The sequence below is a fragment of the Cynoglossus semilaevis genome, chromosome 8 (assembly GCF_000523025.1).
Source record: "Cynoglossus semilaevis isolate Cse_v1.0 chromosome 8, Cse_v1.0, whole genome shotgun sequence".
Classification (NCBI taxonomy): domain Eukaryota; kingdom Metazoa; phylum Chordata; class Actinopteri; order Pleuronectiformes; family Cynoglossidae; genus Cynoglossus; species Cynoglossus semilaevis.
The window spans coordinates 21,807,575-21,827,690 of NC_024314.1; the positions used below are offsets into that span (position 1 = coordinate 21,807,575).

The following is a 20,116-nucleotide window of genomic DNA, read 5'->3' on the forward strand; positions in this document are numbered from 1 at the left end:
TACCACTTTATGTCGCACTCTCGCCCTCTCTCCTTCCTTTTCTGACTTTCATTTTTTTTTTTTTTTTTTTTCCCCGTGGGGAGTCTGCAGCCGACGGGGCTGTGACTGTTAATTCATTATTTGTGTTATTGCACAAGGGGAAAGAGGAGACGGCTTCCTTTTACCTTATAGATTGGAAGATTTATACGTGGTTGTGCTGTTAGGCCTGAGAGGAATGGATATGTGGAGGATGGCTTGTTAACAGTGACCTTACAAAGTGGAAGGAAAGCTTGTATTTCCATCAAGCACACACCCACACACACACACACACACACACATACGTATGTTTAGGCCCAAGCAGAGGTCCTCATCTTTCAAGACACACTTATAGTTGAAGACCAACTTTACATAATACCTCCTGGACACGGAGACACGTACAGCCTCCCATGAACACGTTTGAAAACGGTGACTGCAGGTGAAAATTTATAGTTTCCCCCCGGATTGTGTTTTTCAAATTAAAGTCAAGTCCATCATCCTGGTTGGAGGTGAATTTACTGGCCCACTGTGACATCTTTGTTGCCCATGTTTTTAATATGGCTTTGAGTCAAAGTCCAGAATCACAAGTGTAATTAAAATGTCAAATGGGGAAACACTGAAAAAAAAAATCATCTTTTTCATCATCAGTCTTTTTCCTTTTAAGAGGTGATGTTCTTAATTTTTACAGAATACTTAAGTACAGTTGATGCCAAAAATAATTACTGGATACCAGGATAGGTCAAGATATATTTTTTAAAAACATTTGCTTTTAAACAAAATTTTCTAAAGTTGATTAATAGGATTAGGAGCTAAGCTAAATAAAGTAAGCAATCCACATATATGGTTTTTAAGAAAACTCTCTCTTTATATTGTCCTTTAACTGTACAGTATATACATTATATGTGTTTTTTAAAGACACAGTTGGAGTCAGTAAAGTCTGACTTTTCCTTGGATTCCACATAAAGAGGGAGGAATAATAAATCTTTTACTGCCGGTCACCTTCTGTATATCAAACTATTTTTAGCTGCTCCTGATTGTTTCTGCAGATGGGCAGCGAGGGCCTTTTGGCCATCGCTGAAATCTCCTCTTAAAGAGGCCACGCAGTTCATTTCTGGCCAAAGTGCTTTAGCGTACCTGCCTCCTCGTATTTACCCTGCAAACAGAAATCTACAGAAGGTTGTTATTGTTTTAACATCCTTTATGAATCGCTTCCTTCCTGTGAATGTAACAGATTGGCCGTTTCTTTGGAGTGATTGATCCTGTTCTCATGAGGAGCCTGAACGACTCCCTGTTCACCCTGAAGCAAACCTTCGACTACCAGTCCCTCTGTGATCCGAAGAAGGAGAGCAAGGCTGCAGCTGGGCTCAGATCTGTCTATGTGGTGGGTTACATAAGCCAGGGATCAAACACACACACACACACACACACACACACACAGTTTTATGTGTTTTTGAGCACCTCACATACACGTAATGCAGTACCCTGCCTCTTACCTTAACTATTACGAACAAATACACTAACAACAAGTGTAGATTTTCTCACTTACGCACTGCAGTTGGTTTTTGTGCTTAAAATACTTCATATTTCTTGTGTTTAATTTTGTGTCTTCAAAGTGTTAGTGAGTTCCAGGTGAAGTACCTGAAAGGTGTGAAATGCTTTTCTTTTTTTCTTTTTTTTGCTTTTTCTGCAGGTATAGTCACTAAAAAAGTTGATGCAATACTAACGTTTAGGAGCTGGTGGTTAGTTTAATATAGAAGAAATATGCGGAAAATGTTATTTTAAAGTAAAAACACTTCAGGAATAATTCTGAAGCAAAAGTACTAAAAACACCCACAATTAGCTAAAAGGTTAGCTGAAACATACTTTTTAAAAAAAAGTTCAATGGTTTCCGAAAAATAACCAAACTTCTAACACAAGCAGTTTTTTTTTTAAATATCAGTTGTAGTCAAGAACCTCTTGTGACTATTAACTAAGCAAGAAAGTGTGATAAAATAATGAAAACTTTAGTTAAAATTGAACTATTTTAGCTCTTAATTAATCTCTAATGTGTGGCCAAAAGTTAGTCATTTTAAAGGCTGCCATTAGCCAAAGCATTACATTGCACAATATAAAATTGAATTTAACATAAAATAAACAAAAACAGCAAATGTTATTTACACAAGTAAATAAAGGTGATTCAAGAAAAAAAAATAGCCTTTAGACAGAAATGAAAATAGCCTTAAAAGTGACTATAAATAAAGCGGAAATTACAAATTGTTAGCCATTATAGCTAAAAGCTGTAGAACATCGAGGAACAAGCTGTAAAACGAGGCTTGAAGTTCTTGAAAAAAGGTGCTTGGATTTTTGCTTTGAAAAGGTGTTCGAGTCCCTTTAAAGCCATACGTCTACATACATGTTCACACATTTTGATGTCCACACTATCATGAGCACAGATGCCGGGACACATGTAACCTTTTTTTTTTTTTTTTTACTTATTACTGCTTCCTAGCACTCTCCCAAGAGGTCAGACACACACACACACACACACACACACATATACAGGCAGCATTCCTCAGCAGGGAAACATAAATCAGTGCGGAGCAGATGGGAAGGGTAGCAGAGGGTATGGTGAAAGCGTTAGAGTAGGAGTCAGAGCAACAGTAACAGGATTAGGTGGTCTGCCGTGCTTGGCCAACACACTACAAGGGATGTAAAAAAAAAAAAAAAATTGGGGGCGCTGTTTTTCATCACTCGCAGAATGAACAACGTGCGCTGAAGTCATGCAAACTGTCAACAGACTTTTCACCAACTCTGATCCATTTGTCTAAAACCTGAAAGGTTGACATCAGCGCTGCGGCCCATGTGGACTTTATACAAGCGCAAACAACAAAACCACACTAATAGACAAACCTCATCGTCTCTCAAAGGACAGCACTTACTGTACGTCAGCCACATCCAAAGTCTGGCCGGGGTCCAATAGTCGCCCCCCATGACAGCTTTTATGGCACTGCAGTGTCTCCTTGTTAAATGTATTTATTTTTAATTTTTTTGTTTGGTCATTAGGAGTGAAAGGATTGTGGCTTTTTTTATAATTTTGAGCTGTTTCTTCTTGTAGGTATCTACACTATTACAAATAGTTTGGTCGTTAGGAGTGAAAGGATTGTGGCTAATCTTTGCAGTCTCTTCTTGGCTGATTGCAATCTCTGTTTTTTTTTATAATTTTGAGCTGTTTCTCCTTGTCGCTAACTTGTAGGTATCTACACTATTACAAATATTCACTAATATGAACCTTTTTGACAAACATTTAGCTTTTTCCCAGCTAATTTAATTCAAGATATTTTGTAAATATTCCACATTCTTTAGATATTATCTTCTAAATATCAGCCTTGGCTACTTTTAGCAGCATCTTGGCACGGCTGTAATGGTTCGTTTTTGTCACTTTCTTGGCTAAGGTTTTGTAGCTTTAAGCTAGTACGCTGTCAGCGCTAAGCCATTTGGCTAACCCTAAGCCGTTTTACATTTTTTTTGTTTTCCTTCCATATTCTTGATGCATATTAACTGTTTCTGAAATAACTTTTAGTTAGTGAATAGTAATATAATTATATATTAAATTTTAGCTTTTTTTTCTAGCAAAGTAGCATAGCTTTTAACAAGCATTTAGCAAAAATTTTCTAGCAAAATAGCATAGCTTTTAACAAGCATTTAGCATGGTCTGGCATGCTAGCTTTTTTTCTTTGCTAACAGCAAACTCATTGTGTGTTTTTCCACTAACAATGATTTCAAAAGGCCTCGTCATGCTTCCCACACTCCGTGGTGGAAATACGTCTGAATTTGAATGTTTTACATGAAAATGAAAAAAGCTTGGACACCCCTGACGTAGGCCCAAACAACTGCCCCCACTTTCAGACAAACCTCATCATTTTCCAGTGCGGAGACCCTACTGTATGTAAACAGTGTGACATGGTTGGATAGAAGACAAAGCTCCTGATCAAAGCTGCTGTCAAGAGCCCCCGATGGCTCTAACACGGTTAGTTAGAAGTTGTTGATGATTCAAACACCGCAGCCACTGAACAGAGAGGATGCAGCAGCGATTCACCAAACAAGGGACTCGCATGCTAAGCTTAATCAAAGCAACATGTTGAGCCTTTTATTCAAACCGTGTGCTACTTTGTTTTCTCACTGGCTCCGTGTTTAGATATCTATCCTAACATCTGCTGAAGAGGATTGTGTTCGGACTTCCTCCGAGTTGGAGGAAAATAAAATAAAATATAAAAATCTCTGGCTTGAGCTTTGGCTCTCTGTGTGCGAGCCTCAACTGGACAGCCACTGCAAACATGAGCTGGGATATTCACTGTGGTTTAAGTAGATTAAGGCCATTTGTGAGATGATTTAACACCAGGCGTCTCCAACTCCCGTTGTTTGGCCAGGTTTTATGTGGCCACAACCTTTTTTCATCAGCTTTCTTACATTTGCTGGTCCTCTGGAACATGTGTGAGGTGCATTTTGAATTGCCCATCTATTTCCTGATAGACATCTTAGCTAACTCGTTAACTAGCAAGCTATTTCTGCTGTGCTTTTAGAAATGAGCTAATTGATTTATTGTTTTTACATCAAATTTAGCCTCTTTGACTTATTCAGCCCACTAGCTGTTAATTTTATAATAGTTTCTTTTGTTGCATTGACCTTATGAGCATACTTTTAGTTATCATTTTGGCTAACTTAGAGCAGTGGTTATGGCACAGTCATGAATGCTAACAAGTTGCTAATTGACAATTTTTTTGGGTTACTTAGTGAAAATCATGGCTAACAATTCTCTTTTTCATAACATTGACAATTTTTTTGGGTTACTTGAAAATCATGGCTAACAATTCTCTTTTTATTTCTATTTAAATTTAAGCCAAGTGGAGTCAACTTTGGTTTATTTTGCCATTAGCTCTGTCTGCTGTACTGACATGTAGCCATTTTGTTGGTTTATTAGCAATTTAGCCAAGTGAGTGAAAATAAGCTCCTTATTATTTTTGTTGCTATTTGATTTAAAAAGTTGATAATTTAATTATTGTCTGAACCTCACTGTTGTTCTGTTTTGTCCCTCTTAGCCCACAATAGCAGATATCTTGAATGTAGGATGGTGGGCCACAGCTGCAGCATGGTGAGACCTTTTTTATTTTTCTCACTTTACAAACATGGTTTTCATCAGAATCATTTCGTTTGTGGGTTTTGTTTGTTTTTTTGTTTTAAAATAACACAGTATAAGAACTTGTATCCTCAGATTGTAATGAGAAACAGACAAACTCCTTAAAAATGCATGTATAGCATCTGTTTAATAGCTGAAATATTCCCAAGACGTTACAACATTCCAGGAGATCCTCTCCTGATTTATGCTCTGTTCCAGTGTCTTGATATCATTAACAGTGTGTTTTACATTGTGTCCAATAATATTGGAGGTTTTTTTGGTGAAGCTTAAAGATACTCTAAATAAAATTTTGTCTAGAATGCAGAAGCATGTTTGTAAGTTTAGTTTTTTTAGTTTTTTTTTATTTTTTTTTTTGCAGTAGCATCCACACAGATGGTTTTATTTTATAAAATGTTGCTGAAATTGATGTCGACATTTTCGTCAGCATTTTCACAGCGTTTTCATTTTTGGCTCACAGGTCAATACTGCAACAGATACTGGTCAGCATCACATTCCCAAACTTTTTGGACGCAGGTGAGTTTCTGTCAGTCAAAAGAGAAAAAAGCCAAAAATGTGAGATTTTTCTTCTTCTTTCTACAAACATCCTCTTCTGTGAACGTCAGACGTCTGAACAGGCATCAGATCGGTTGCCGGTTGTTTGTTTCTGAACAGAACCACACACTGAGAGCAACTATGTTGTGTTTCTTTTTTTTTTATGAACTTTTTTCATGACTCTGCAGTTCATCACTCAACAGCTCGTTACTCATTCTTCTTCATTTCTTCAGCTGCGTAGCAGTGTTTGCAGGTGATTTCTGGTGGGACGACGCATTAACATCTGATGTGTAACTTAACATGACAGATGCGTTTGTGTTTGTAATTTTATGTGGCGTGATGGCGACGATGCTTGTCAAAACATGTTTTAATGTCATTATGTTTACACCAGAATTATTGGCACAAATTGATGTGTCTGAGACAAACTGCAGGAGGTGTAATTACATTTTCGTTTATTAGGAAAGGGTTGGAAGGAACATTGACCTCAAATTGGCTAATTTAATTACTTGTACTCCATAAATAATAAGTATTAAAACTGTATGTATACTCGCGTTCGTTCAAAGTAAATGTTCTTGATCTTTTGCAGCTGAGATGGACGATGAGTTGTCTGACGCCATGCTGAAAGAGGTCTGCATCACCAAGCAAACCCAGTTTTATTTCATGAACAACAATCAGTCCTTCAGAGGAACAGTTGACTGTGAAAACTGCTCCAGGTAAGATCTTTCAGATTTTGTTTTTTTTTTTTTTTTTTGGATACCATTTCCATAATGGATCCTTGCCATGTAGATAATTATTGCTGATGGTCTTCACTTGGTTGTCCATCCATCCATCCATTTTCATCCGCTTATCCGTTACCGGGTCGCGGGGGCAGCAGTCGCCACCCAAATCACATTGCACCGTACCAAACCTTCCTGCGGGTGGTGAGTCCACTGGAAGGTACCAACCGCCCTAACCAGGATTCGAACTTGCCCAGGAGGTGAACCCTGGGGTTCCACACCAATGACAGAGACATTGCCTCTGGGCCAAAGCGCCACTCACTTGGTTGTTTAATACAAAAATGTATAAACAAATGGTTCAATAATGGGTGAATGCAGGTCTAAAGGGAAAAATTTTCATTCCAAAACCGAAAGTTGCAAAAACTCAAAGTGAGATTAAAATTGGTCCAAAACTTTGAAGAAAACTCTTAACAATGAGCCAGGGTGATACGTAAAGGCAAAAGGTATATTTTACAGCCAAGTTTTGGACCATTTTAACTCGTGTTAAAGTTTGACACCCTGAGAGTGAAGCAGATCTATCTATTAAATGTCCCAGCTCCAGCGAAGTTCAAACGTGCGTCCAGGCTGTTACCAGAAATTCTCTGGTCAAACCACAGGAGCCAGGGATCAGATCTGCTCTAACATATCATTAAATTCCTTGCACCTGATACATTAGAGACACAAATGAAGTCCCCAAAGGTGAGAGGGGCTATAAAAACCTACATGCCACGATGGTGAAGTCACCTCACCAGTGGGGATCACCGTCTGATGCACTTTAGGGTCCCCCTGTGTCGGCTAATGGAGTGCCTGCCGGCACGCCGTGTGCCATACCTCCACATTAGCAACACGCAGATTCTTTTTTCTCTCTCTCTTTACGACCCCCATAAAAAAAGCAGAGAAAATCATTTGGGCTCCATGGATGTGGATTTTCAGTGAAAGACGACAGTGGGGCAGAGGGAATATAAGAAGTTTGGGAGTGAATGGAGTCCGCAGAGTTTGTCAATGTGGTTGTAATCTCGATTCACAGAGTTTGTCAATGTGGTTGTAATCTCATCTCTAACAAAGCAACAAAGAGATCAAAGCCCATTTTAGGATAGTGGACAGTGGTAAAAAGCAGATGCTGTAATGTGGTACTGGACTTGTAGATCCCAATTTTGTTTACATTACACTCTCTGATTGTTACAGAACTGAATAAACTGTTTGTTATTTCCTATTCTTGTGTGACTTAAATTGATCAACACTCCATGGAGTATTCCATGGTCTGGACTCAAGGCAGGTCACTTAGGATGAACATTCTATGTCCATAAAACCTTTTTTTTTTTTTTTGGCCTTTCTTGTGGACAAAATTTTCTTTCATTTATATCCATCAATCCAATTTTTTTTTGGCCTTTCTTGAGGACAAAGTTTTCTTTCATTTATATCCATCAATCCATTCATCTATCTTCATCCTTCTTCATCCGTTCTGTTCCATCTGTCTCCATCCACATCTCTGTTTATCCTTTATCAATCATCACGTCCATGGACCTATCCATCCATCTCCATCCCTGCTAATTTGTATTACTAATTGATCTGCATATGGATTTTAAACCCAACCTTGTTGACGGCGTTGAAAGAATCATCTGCTCAATGTGTTTGAATTCGACCAATGGTAGCAGAGTGAAATCACGTGATTAAATGCATGTACATGATTCAGTTTAGTTCCATTTTTCCGGCTGTTCCAGACTGAGGCATTGTAAAGTTAGTGTCTTCTTCTTATTGTTCTGCTTAAATATTCAACCTTCTGCATCTCTTGTGAGTATGATTCATCGAAATTGTATCTCCATCTTTCCTGGACCACAGCCCATCTGTCAACAACTGCACTCATGCCTTGTGTGTGTGTGTGTGTGTGTGTGTGTGTGTGTGTGTGTGTGTACGTGCATCTGCTCCTTTCCAGGCTCTACCACGCTGAAAAGCTGCCCAAGACTAACTTGGTCTTTATCATCGCTGATGCGAAACTCACCTGCTCGTCCTGTGACGCCACCCTGATGAAGCAGGACGAGGAGCCGTGTATCCTTTTACCGCACACAGCTCTCATCTGGCAGGGAAACATGTGCATTTAATTTGACCAGCAGATGTTTAAGACGCTGGTGACATGAAGACATCAGCTGATATTCTTACCATTAAATGTGGGAAGCAGCAGAATTGCTGCAGATTCACTCCTCTGTATTACCTTTGGTCCAGTCTGCTAAATCCCACAAACTCTGTAAAGAGTGAGAATAAGCAGTTTACCCCTCTGGGAGGAGTGGCTGTTTCCTTTTGCAAGTGACATTTAAATTAGCTCCAGAATTCAGATGTGTCTGTGCTGTGTCCTGCTCCAAGTCTGTATTGCACATGACAGTTGTGGGATAATTCTGCATCACAGCTGAGAAACAATTGTGTGATCTATTCTCTGAACCTCACATGGCTGTGCTCAATTAAAAAAAAAGAAGTCTGGTGCAACAAACAATGCTAGAAAATGCCTTCCACATCACGGGTTTATTGACCAATCTGTTCATAATCAGGAGATAAGAGAAACAACAAGGGATGGGACTCAGGAACCGTTTTTTTTCCAAGGAAGGTTTTCAAAACCGTCCTAATTCCTAGAGTCGTTGGTTTGATTGCATAAACTTACCGTTGATTGGGATTGTTGACAACATGGTGTCAAGGCAGAAGCAGTCGGCAGTGTAGAAGACGCCGTGTCCATCCCCTGTAATTACATTTAGATGAGGAGGAAAGGTTTGGGCTGCCTCCAGTCAAGTGTGTGACTAAGTGGATTCACCATCAAAGTCACCCATACTATTTTTTTTACATTTCAAAACCCCTATGTCTTTTAAAGGCTTCAGTCTAGTTCAGTTTTATAAATTAAATTGTGTTTTATGTTAACATATATTTTATATTATTCTGCAGTTTTAATTTTGTCAGAAATTGCAACTATCCTGAAAATGAGAAAAAAAAAGAAACTCTGTTAGGTTCCTGACCTCACAAATTCAGCTGAAGGCCCAGATCCCTGTGAAATGGCTCTGAATCCTCGGTACAGGAAAGGACCTGCAGTCTGTTTCGACAAAAACGAACATGTAAGTTTGCTTTCGTCAGACTCTACGCCGATTACTGTTCATATGACTTTTAACTGCGTAACTGTGTTGGTACCCATCCATAGTTTGATTGTGCCAAGCTGCTGAGTGATGACACAGGTATGCAACCTGGGTTTACAGTTAAAATCTCCTGAGAAATTCCAAGGAAAAATCATAGGAATGAGTTTGAAGTAGTTGGAGGTAAAAGTTAGGTTCAAGTGAAGTCTTTGTGACTTAGAAACTAGACTAAAACCATCATGTCGTTGGTAATAATGATTTTATTTTAATAAAAGCAAAGCATAGTCTTCAGTCTCCACTTTATTAGGCACACATGTCCAACTGCTACTCATTGCAGATATCTAATCAGACAGTTCCTTGGCAGAAATACATGATAATGACGCACTCCTGAAGTTCAAGCCCAGCATCAAAATAATGGAAGAAGATGATTTAGAAAGGTGACATTGTACATGACATGGTTCCTTCTACCAGACAAAATGGTTCAGGTTCACATGCTGCTGATGTACTGGGACCATGTACTGTAGAAGCAGGAATCCACCCTGGATTGTACCAACAAGAGAGCAGACCAAGGTTGTATCTAATGAAGTGGGATGTGAGTGATAAACTATAATGTTATTGATAACAGACATGATTCTCACTGTGGAGTCAGAAATCTTTATGGAACGCTGCTGTTTCTTAACCAGCACCAAAGTCTTTTTTTCAGCAGGGGGCAGTAATGAAGTATTCATTTTTCACCACTAACCTATTAGCTAAAGTTTCACGTACCTCACATGCGAATGTAAACCAGGCTTCACCAAACAGAACCATTCATATAAGACATTAAGAATTCAACATCTAAAAAGCTAAGACGTGTAAATACTTACAGGAAGGTTGTGGTTTTATTGTCGGAAACCCGATTAGTAGCGCCCTCTTTGTTTTTAACCACCAATTACTTTATAGCATCAATGAGGAGTACACCATTACTCCTGAAAGTACATGGAAAAGAAGGAAAACAGAAAAGAAGACGGCAGTTTTGTTAAACGTATTAGTTATGACATCGTCTAATTCAGAGCAGCTGAAACACAGTTGGATGTCATTTCCGTGCTAACAGATATTTTGTAAATAAATAAACAGTTGTGGCTTGAGGTTTGGTTTGACTTAGCCCCCCCACACGTTCCTTTGAGTCCCATGAAACACCCTTGATGAGACGGATCAATCAATCTCAATCAGAACAAAGGTAGGAAGGAAAGATCATCACAAATTCAAGGTTGAAAACGTTACATTTCTTATCATGCCTTGGGTTTTTTTAATTATTTATACCCCCTGAGTACCTGCTAGTGGGGTTAGTTTCCAGATCTGTTTTTATAATGGAGAAGCATCTTGATGTATTTAGACATTTCATCTGGCAAATAACAGGATACAACGGAAACCTAACCCTTAAACTTCTAATATAGAAAAGTTTGACTTTGCACGACAAAATCTTACTCATATCCTTTAAGATATCTGCACATGGTTCATGCATTATTATTATTATTGTGATTGTTATTATTATTATTATCTGATACTACTTTCTGACTAAAGTGCCAACAGGCAAGGATATACATATGATGGAGATTATAGCCTCAACTTGTAAAGAGTTATAAATTATTTATTTTTAAAAAGAACATGATTCGAATCAGTTGTCTAAGTAGAAATGTAGAACCAGGCAGGATGTGTAGCAGGTTGGGTGGATAAAGGATAGAAATAGAAATGCAAACAAAGAGTTGTTGGAAACGTTTTAGGAGAAAATGTGAAAATGTGTATTCCCTAAAATCAGTTTTTAAACTGTTTTAAAATTAGCTGAATTTTCTTCCAAAGAAAATGTTGGCTTTATGTAGTAGACAATTAATTTTCTTACAAATAACCAGCTTTACTTAGATACCGTTTTGCAGTGAACTTAGTCAGAGAAGCAGTAAAAAAAAAAAATAGTGTGTTTATTTTCGTGATGGAGATGAAGCTGCCAGACTGAAGGAGAAGAGTCGTAAAATTAGTGAGGGGGCAAGAAGACTGTTGTTGTAACAGTAGAGGAGACATGGGAGGGGTGGACGTAGACGTTCCACTGTGGTGACCCCTGACGACAGCAGCAGCTAAGGAAGGCTGATTGTGCAACCTTTCCAAATTCCTTGAAAGCTGTATACACGTTCAAGTTTCCCATGTGAAGACAAACACTTAGTTGTTGCCCTGCTTACGAATAAGTCAGCTAAGCAAACGTTTTAATGAGAATCAATGCGTGTGAAACCTCCATGCTGCATTACTATGTTTATTTTCACTGAGTACTTGTTTCCCAATGTCCAAGTTTTCCATTCTAATGACTTAACTGCGGCCTCTGCGCTGTCTTCCTCACCCACACGCACAAACAACCACCCACGCACTAACTCCATCTTACCCTCCTGTCCCAGGAGTGACTGCATGTCCTGTTCTACTACAACTGTATCTACTTAAAGAATACCTTCTACCTTTATCTGCTCACGTTGGCTTCCTAACTTTCTAACTGCTGACTGTTATGGACCTTTTTCGCTGCATGATTCTCTTTTTTCTCTCTGTTTTCTCTCTTCGTTTCCTGCTCTGTGATTGGCTGTTGATGGTTAGGATGAGGCCATGTGCGAAAGGAGCGAAGGCTCCCCATTGGTTTCCTCTCTGCTCATGTTACTGCTGCCACTGTTCATGTGCTGTCTCGGGTCAGTCCCATAACACTAGCTCTCTCCTTCTTTCTATCATCGACATTTAAAGGTCCAGTGGGTAACATTCCATAGTGTTTCTTGGCATATATTGAGCACACTACTTTATGCTTGTTTGTACTGTATATATGTGTGTAAATCATTTTCACATCATTGTTCTGTGTCTGTAGGCTTACATTAACTGAAGGTACAAGAAACTGCAAATACACAAACTGCAGCGTAGCATGGTCAAGGTGCAGTACCACATCTTGCCAATAGGGGCTGAGGCAGTTAAGTTGCACATAAAGTCTGATGGGATCTGTTAAAGCATGAGTCAAAACGTTAATATGAAAAGCTAAAAATTGCATCTGAGCGAGCTTTGGATTATTAGTTGGAGAAAACATGGGATCCAGCAGGGGTCACTATTAGCATATTCCAGCTGTATCACTGTCCATTTAGTTATGAGGCAAGCTTAACAGTATGAGTAAGGCATTTGAAAAATAAATGTGAAAAATAAGTGTTACTCAATGACTAATAAATCTCCTGTGCCGATCATGCTGCTAATTAGCTGTAGTATTCTTAAGGACTGTTAGCAAGTATATTTAACATTTTCATTATATGTATTTAGGGGACTAAAACAAAATAACTCACAAACTTGTTTTAAACACCAATGGTGGATTGGATGCTGCATTCTACAAAACCACCATTAGATGTCACTCATGGTTACACACTGGACCTTTATTCAGGAACCTGTGGTCAATCTAACAGTGTTTAATATTAACCTTTTGCTGCTTTTCCCCCTCATTTACTCAACACACACTTAGTCTCATATCGTTGTTTGTTCAGCGTTTTATTCCCGTTCATTGTAATGCATTCCTCTTTAATGGTTTTCCTTCATTTGTCTTCACCTTCCCGACTTTATGTCCTGTCTCTTCCTCGTCCTTGCCAGAATGCCTTGTCAGCCATAACTTTGAACTTCCAGCTCTGCTCTTTGTAGCCGTCCCCATCCATCATTGTCTGTCTCAGAAACGAGACTCACGTCTGTCTCTTTGGCATCTGAAAAAGTGATGTCAGTAGACCCTCGCTGACACAGAGCTCTGCACTTCTCATTTGCATCATAGTGTGTCTTCTTATGATTACAAACCATTATCAGCTTCATCAATAATGCTGTTGAATATACAATTGGCTAAGGCGGATGATTCTATCACCACAGAGGTTTTTTGTTTTTTTTTTGGTTCTTCCTTTTCTTGTCTCAAATTTCACAGAACATCTGCTCCAAATTCCAACCTGATAAGATAAAGCAGACATGATTGACATGTAGGTGGCCCATGATGTCACCCTTGTCTACAATCAGATAGCATGTGGCTGTGGGCTACTTACGGGAAATGGCACAGAACCCCTTCCTTTCATCTGGTCCAGGCAAAGTAGAAAGGACACTGACATAATCTACATGTAACAATTGTTTTAAAAAAAAAAAAGGCTAGTTTTGTTTTTCTAGTATTTTTGCTGGTATGCAGCATCATAAAGTGTGGTCTGGACCAGTTCTGTACCATATGAAATGTCCCACCTAGGACTTAAACCCGAACGTATTAGAGCCCCCAAGTGGCCCACATTAACAAAAATCCACATTAAAATTCCTGCAGCCCACGTCTGATCTACTACTAATGTGGACTAATATATGAATAAATATTTGGTGCTAAGTTGCTAGGCAACACGTGTTCTGTCTCAGTCCAAACACTAGTTAATTAAACAATGCCTGTGGCAGGTTGCCAATATTTCCTTTCCTTTCTTTAGAATCCATAAACTGCTGGCTTTAGCAAATTGCTTTCTAAAGGTCACTGTATGAGTTTTGATGTTTTAATAAAATATTTTTCTTCCTTCGCTCGGCACCAGGAGGAAGATCCTGACTGTGGTGGAGCATCTGGTCTGAGTCCCTCACTTTCATTAATGGTGGCTCTTCAGCTGATACTGCTCTGGGTCCTGAACGGATCCAGAAACCTGGCTGTTCCGTCATGACCTCCGAAAAATCCAATCACACCCTCAACCACTGAATCTGTAACACTGCAACCAGCATGCAATGCTGCCACCCAATCACGAATGCCCAACTTGTGGAGAAGTTACCTGATTTAAAAAAAAAAAAAAAGAAAAGCCTGAATGTTTTTTTCCAGTCTTTTGTTGTCCAGTCTGGACATGGAGGTGAGGAATAACGAAGACTCCGTCCATCGTCCCTGTGACAATGCAGTTAAAGGTGAACTTTTCTTGACTTGATGTCACAAAGGAGATTGGATTGCCTTACAGTATCTTAGGGATACGATCCCAATGGAACCTTTTTTTTTTTTCTTTTTTTTTTTTGCAGTTTAAATCACCACTGTCATAAACTCATTTTTGCTTTTTTGTCAACTGTAACTTAATTTATTTGTTTTTATTTATTTTTGATCTATAATTAGGCTAAGATTGCGTTAAATTATGCCAACATTTTTTACACATAGCAATTTTTATTTACTATTCAAATGCCTTAGTTGGGTTACTGAAGAATAATATTTTCTCAATCTGTTTTTTAGACAGTAACATCTTCAACATTTTTACATTTTTTTAAAAAAAACATTATTATGTTTAGGCAACAAAACCGTCAATGAAACCACCTGCCACAAATGACCTGCTTCATGCGTCTCGGGGCTCACTGTCCTCCGACCCCCTCCCCCTACCAAAAATTAGCTCCAATCAAGAGTCATTATCATCTTGATTTTTTTATTTTTTTTTAAATTATTTTCTTAGTGTCGGTGTTGGATGTTCTCCAGAGAAATCTTTGCTGCCATATCCCACGTCAACCAATCAGGACAAAGCTGGCAGGTGCCCTCCTTGTGCTCAGTGGACAAAATCTCTAGTGCCATGTGGACTGTGTGACTGAGACAAACCCGTTGAGCTTTGCAACATGAAATGGGTCGAAGTGTAGTATTTTATTTATATTGACTTAATTATTGTGGTTTGACTGAAGCGTCGGGGCAGCATGCTACTGTGTGTGTTTTTTGGCCATGGATTATAGAAGAGTTTGTTGAAGCTGATTGGCTTGTGTTCGCTGCTGTCAGTTTTTTTTTTTTTTAATTTATTTATTTGAAAGACTGTTGTCTGCACAGCAGTTCATTCTGCAGCTGATCTTTATCTCTACAGTGTGACGTTCTAGCTGAGGAAACCAGTCATTGTCCTTGTCTAAAATTCTGAGGATCCTCTGACATTGGCTCAACATCAGTTCTCTTGATCTTCAACCACAAATGCTGGCTGTGAACCTTCTAGTGCGCGCCACCTGTTTTTTTGTTTTTGGTATGACAATGTCTTCAGGTAAACGGTAATTGACAGTCTGTACCTTTTTAGCCCTGATGACTGTACTCCAAGTGCTTTACGCTCCAGGTTTGTCATGAGTCTGTTGACAGCTGAGGCCGGCAGAAACGGGTTGGCGGACAAGTTTTTTGTCATTTTTCACCAAGACTAAACTCCTAAACGCTTGGATTAAAAGACAACTGCACTACCTACTGATGTATTCTGATTTTTAATTTCGAGGTTATGTAGACTCAAATACCACTGTATACAGTAGGATCAGGGCTGTAGCACCTGCAGGCACAAGTCGTATTGTTGTGATCGATAGTAGCGCTTGTTCTCAAGAAGAATAGTGTGAAGGATGAAGGCTCTGCTGCCATGTATTGTGATTGCAATGGTTTAAAGGCAAACAAAACACGAGTGAGGTTTCAGTCCATGTGATAAACCCAAGAAGTAGAGGTTTGTCCCTGGCATGCTGTACAGGGTTGGCGTGATTTGCTCTCTGGTTCCCATGATCCTCTGCTATTTGCACTGTTTGTGGTTCAACATCTACAAGGATGATTCCTTGGGCCAGTGCTCATCTCCATTGCATAAACATGAAACACCCCAAAGATGTGTCAAAAAACCTGTTGTTTCATTGGGATTTTTTTTTCTTTCTTCACATCACTCTAAATCTGCGTTTTCCAAACTTTTTTTTTAACCATGACACCTATTTTGCATCGGAAAAATCCTGCAGCACACCATTTAACACAATTTCAATTTACTCAAAACTTTCTTACCGGCCCTGTTTAGTGGAACACGGTAAATAATAATGGCAGGAATAGAAGAAAGACACAAAGATCTTCCACTGCTTATTGCTCATTGCTAATGACACTCAACTTAATCTTGCAATTTTTTCTAGTATTTCTTCATGACAGGAGCGTCTGCTCTTAGTAAAGGACACAGAACAATACACATTGTCAAATCAGATCAGTGTCTGCTCTTAGTAAAGGACACAGTGACTAGATGTCACACAGAATTAAAGAAAATCAAATTCCTCAATCATAGTGCGATAGAAATAATGACACAAGGCATTGCGTCACCTTGTTCGTCTTCTCTTATCCACATGTGAATCATTTGAACGTGCCACAAATCCTGGCTTCAGAAAATGTCACTTTTATACCATCCTAGCTAAACATATTTAGCACCTTTAACGTCAACAAGCGATAATACGCTACAATCGGAATCTTATTTACTGTATTTGCATAGTGACAACTTAACAATACACATTGTCAAATCAGATCAGATGACATCTGTATAATTCACCAGAAAAAAGATAGTCATCTGCGTCGAGTTCTAAATGCCTCAATTAGCGGGTTTTGCGGAAATCGTACAGAACGCCACTTACAGGCAAAAGCAAGGCGTCTCTTCTGAAGCGCTTATTAACATAAAAACTTGACACGTGTTTACAACAAATTTCAAATCCTGTGGGAAAGTAACAGGCCTGTAATTAAAATGAAGTGCGAGCCATTACCACAGACATTTATACCCGCCGCTGACTCGTTTTAATTTCGTAATTGCTCAGACATCACGCAGAGCATTTGTTAATCATTTGAATTCCACAGTCTGGTGGGATCACTTTCATTTCCCTGCAGAGTTCCATGTTCGTCATCAGTGTCTGTTTTAAAGTGATCAAAGTTAGAGATCAAAGTGTCTTCATCTCTACCTATAATCTATCAGCCAATACGACATGGTGACACTAACAGCGCTCCTTAAGCTTCTTTCACACTCAACTAACATGCAAGAATATCGCAAGTGCCATGATGGACTGTCTTAAAAAAAAAAAACACTATCCCACTATAAAACTTTATGCAACGGTACCAGGGCAAGTCTGTCGCCCCATGAACTCTTGTGGCTGTGCTGCATGGTTGTAGACAGTTTGTGAAACAGAGAAATGCCCGCCTGCTCCTGCTGTTGTGTGTGGTGTTGCCAAGTGTATAATGTTGTGTATAGTGGGACTGATCAGCTTCTACTGCCTTTCTCTGGGGGACACGGCGTCTGCTCAGCATGGACATCGGGCTGTGATTCATCTGATTTTTCTGCCTCTCCCCTTTTGCAGACAGGACTGTTGTTGATACACGTTTGCTTCAGAACTGCACCATTCATCATTTCAAACAATAATTCCTACGCAAATTCTCATTGAACTCAACCCACCGTGCCCCGCAGTGATAGCTCCCCATGCCAGGCAGGGGCCCGCCCCACCACTTTGGACCACCATTAACTTAGATAGTATGGTCCAATTTTAATATAAGGTGATGATTCATGATTATAATATTACATCAAATGTCGTATTAATGACGAAAGGAAGAAAAAAGAAAGAAGAAAGTCTTAAACTAACGAAGTGAAAAGTTAGAACGTGAAGAGTGAAAAAAAAGTATGCATAAACTGTATACAGTATATACAGTGTACAATAAACACACATACATATATTCTGTATATGAAAACCTAAATAGTTGAAACAGATAAAAAGTCAAAATTGATATATTAATATTTCCAAATCCTTGATATTAGAAGTACTACATACTTCAGTACTTGTTTTATTTAAGGCTTCAAAGCTTTGAATAAAAGCTGCCTCAGCGATAGTTCGAGCCGTTTCACCACTGTGCAGTATTTGTTTTCGTTGTCATGTTTGGAAATGTCGACTTGCCTCGATTAATCGTGATTAATCACAATTATGGTTAATTGTGATTAATCATTAACAATCTAATTCAAAGAAAGACAGCTTTACTTTTTCTTTCTTCTCACAATTGAATCCTCATCTGATTCAACCTTCAGCTTCTCTCTTTTTTTTGTTTTTTTCTTTTAAGGTAAACAGACCCTAAAATGCTTCGCTCAGATGCTGTCGCCTCCAAAAAAAAAAAAAAAGTTTGACTCGTAACGTAATACAAAGTGTTTCTGATTCTGTCGGTGCTCTCTCTCTCTCTCTTTCTCTCTCTCTCTCTCTGGTTCATATGAATTGCTTGTGTGTGGGTGATATTTTATGTGTGCTGCCACCTTGTGGCAGACAGTTGGCAGGCCTGTCTGTCAGCTGGTTTTTTCTCATACATCGTACGTAAGAAATGGACGTAGGTTATCTCCACCCTCCTGGTGACTACGTCCGTTGCTCGTATGCGGTTCCTGTCCGCGGTTTTTACGGCAGACTCTTGACACAGGCGTCCACCATCCATCCATCCAGACTTGGGCCCTTTTTGGTCGGCCTCTCAGTCCGTTTCCCTTGATTGTGCTTGACAATGTTTCACTCTAGAGAAACTTGATTTTTCAGAATCTGTTATGTAAAAAAAAAAAAAAATACACATGTTGTTCTCTTCACTATGGAAAAAAAAATCGTGTTTATAATCCTGGGAAGGGAAAATGTGTTTATTCATGTGCAGATAAGCTCTATCGGAATTAAAGTTTATGATTGTTATCTGGAGGCTTTTTGTGTTCTTACTGATGTTTTTCTTCACTTACAGAATATCACTTTCCTTTTCCTACCACTGCGGTGGATCACATTTCAGCCACAAACGTTTGTCCCGTTGCCAGCAGCACACATTTTCTCATCCGAATGTGTGTGAGAATGAGAAGGAAGCACCAGCAGTATGCTCTCCCAGCGTCTAGCCAACTTCACGAACCAGCGCATGGGGGCCAAAGTCAACAATGTCCAGGAAAAAGAAAGGACAGAGGAGACGGTCCAGCCCACATCACTCGACTTCATTGGATTTGGCACCAGGACGCGTCCATTAAGCACGACCTGCCGTCGGCCTCTGCTCATAAATTCCTGGTAATTCCTGTTTTCCCTGTTGCGTGTTGATCAAATAGTAAGTGACTGTCTCGTTAGTGCGCCACCGCTTTGCACTCGAACCTGAAACCAGCTGCGGTCATGTCCAGATTCTTTAAGCCACTTTACCCCCGTCTGCCCCCCAAAGACAAAACACAGGCTCGTTTTACTCTTTATTATGGACGTTAAATCTCAGCCCGGCCCTGTAGGGTACTCTGCTGGAGCAGAAATCTGAAATCTGCGGGGACAGGTGCTTCGGAGCATTTGAAATAAGACCAATTACAATGTCTTTTAATATTTGTTTTAATAAAATGGCCGGTATTGTTGGAGAAACAGCTGGAGAATGACTGCACAGAGACCAATAATGTGAAAGGGACACGGCTGAAAACGCCACCGCTAATCTTAGCTCCAGGGGTAGCGCCACTCATAAAAGTGACATTTTTGGTAAACGGCATTAGAATTTTTTTAACGTGGTTGTGTTCAGGCATTTACCAGAAATCAAGTCTCCCGTCAACATAACTTAATCTCAGAAAACCTGTGACTGTAATTTCACTTCCTGTCCATAATAAAGTGGTCATGTGTCCACACATTGAACAGGGGGGCGGGGTCTGGAGCAGATAGAGGGAGCGTTGGTGTGAACTAAGAATGACATGTAAAAGTCGTGCATAAAGGCTAACATGCTGAAATGCTTTTATCATTTTCTACGCCATCTATTGGGAAAACATGGGTATTACAGTGAAAAGGCAGAAGTA

The 20,116-nt window shown here is 39.4% G+C and overlaps 1 protein-coding gene across 4 annotated transcripts in view; it reads left to right on the forward strand.

The window, feature by feature from the left end:
* LOC103382776 (voltage-dependent calcium channel subunit alpha-2/delta-1-like) overlaps positions 1-15,780 on the forward strand; it is an 88,409-nt gene extending 72,629 nt beyond the window's left edge. For all 4 annotated transcript variants that reach the window (XM_025057575.1, XM_008315679.3, XM_025057574.1 and 1 more), the window contains 7 exons: positions 1,247-1,396; positions 5,091-5,143; positions 5,646-5,701; positions 6,306-6,432; positions 8,408-8,520; positions 9,484-9,566; positions 14,150-15,780. In XM_025057575.1, the coding sequence (XP_024913343.1) occupies positions 1,247-1,396; positions 5,091-5,143; positions 5,646-5,701; positions 6,306-6,432; positions 8,408-8,520; positions 9,484-9,566; positions 14,150-14,272 (705 nt within the window). In that variant the 3' untranslated portion in view covers positions 14,273-15,780. The remainder of the gene's footprint in view (positions 1-1,246; positions 1,397-5,090; positions 5,144-5,645; positions 5,702-6,305; positions 6,433-8,407; positions 8,521-9,483; positions 9,567-14,149) is intronic.
* The last annotated feature ends 4,336 nt before the right edge of the window (positions 15,781-20,116 follow it).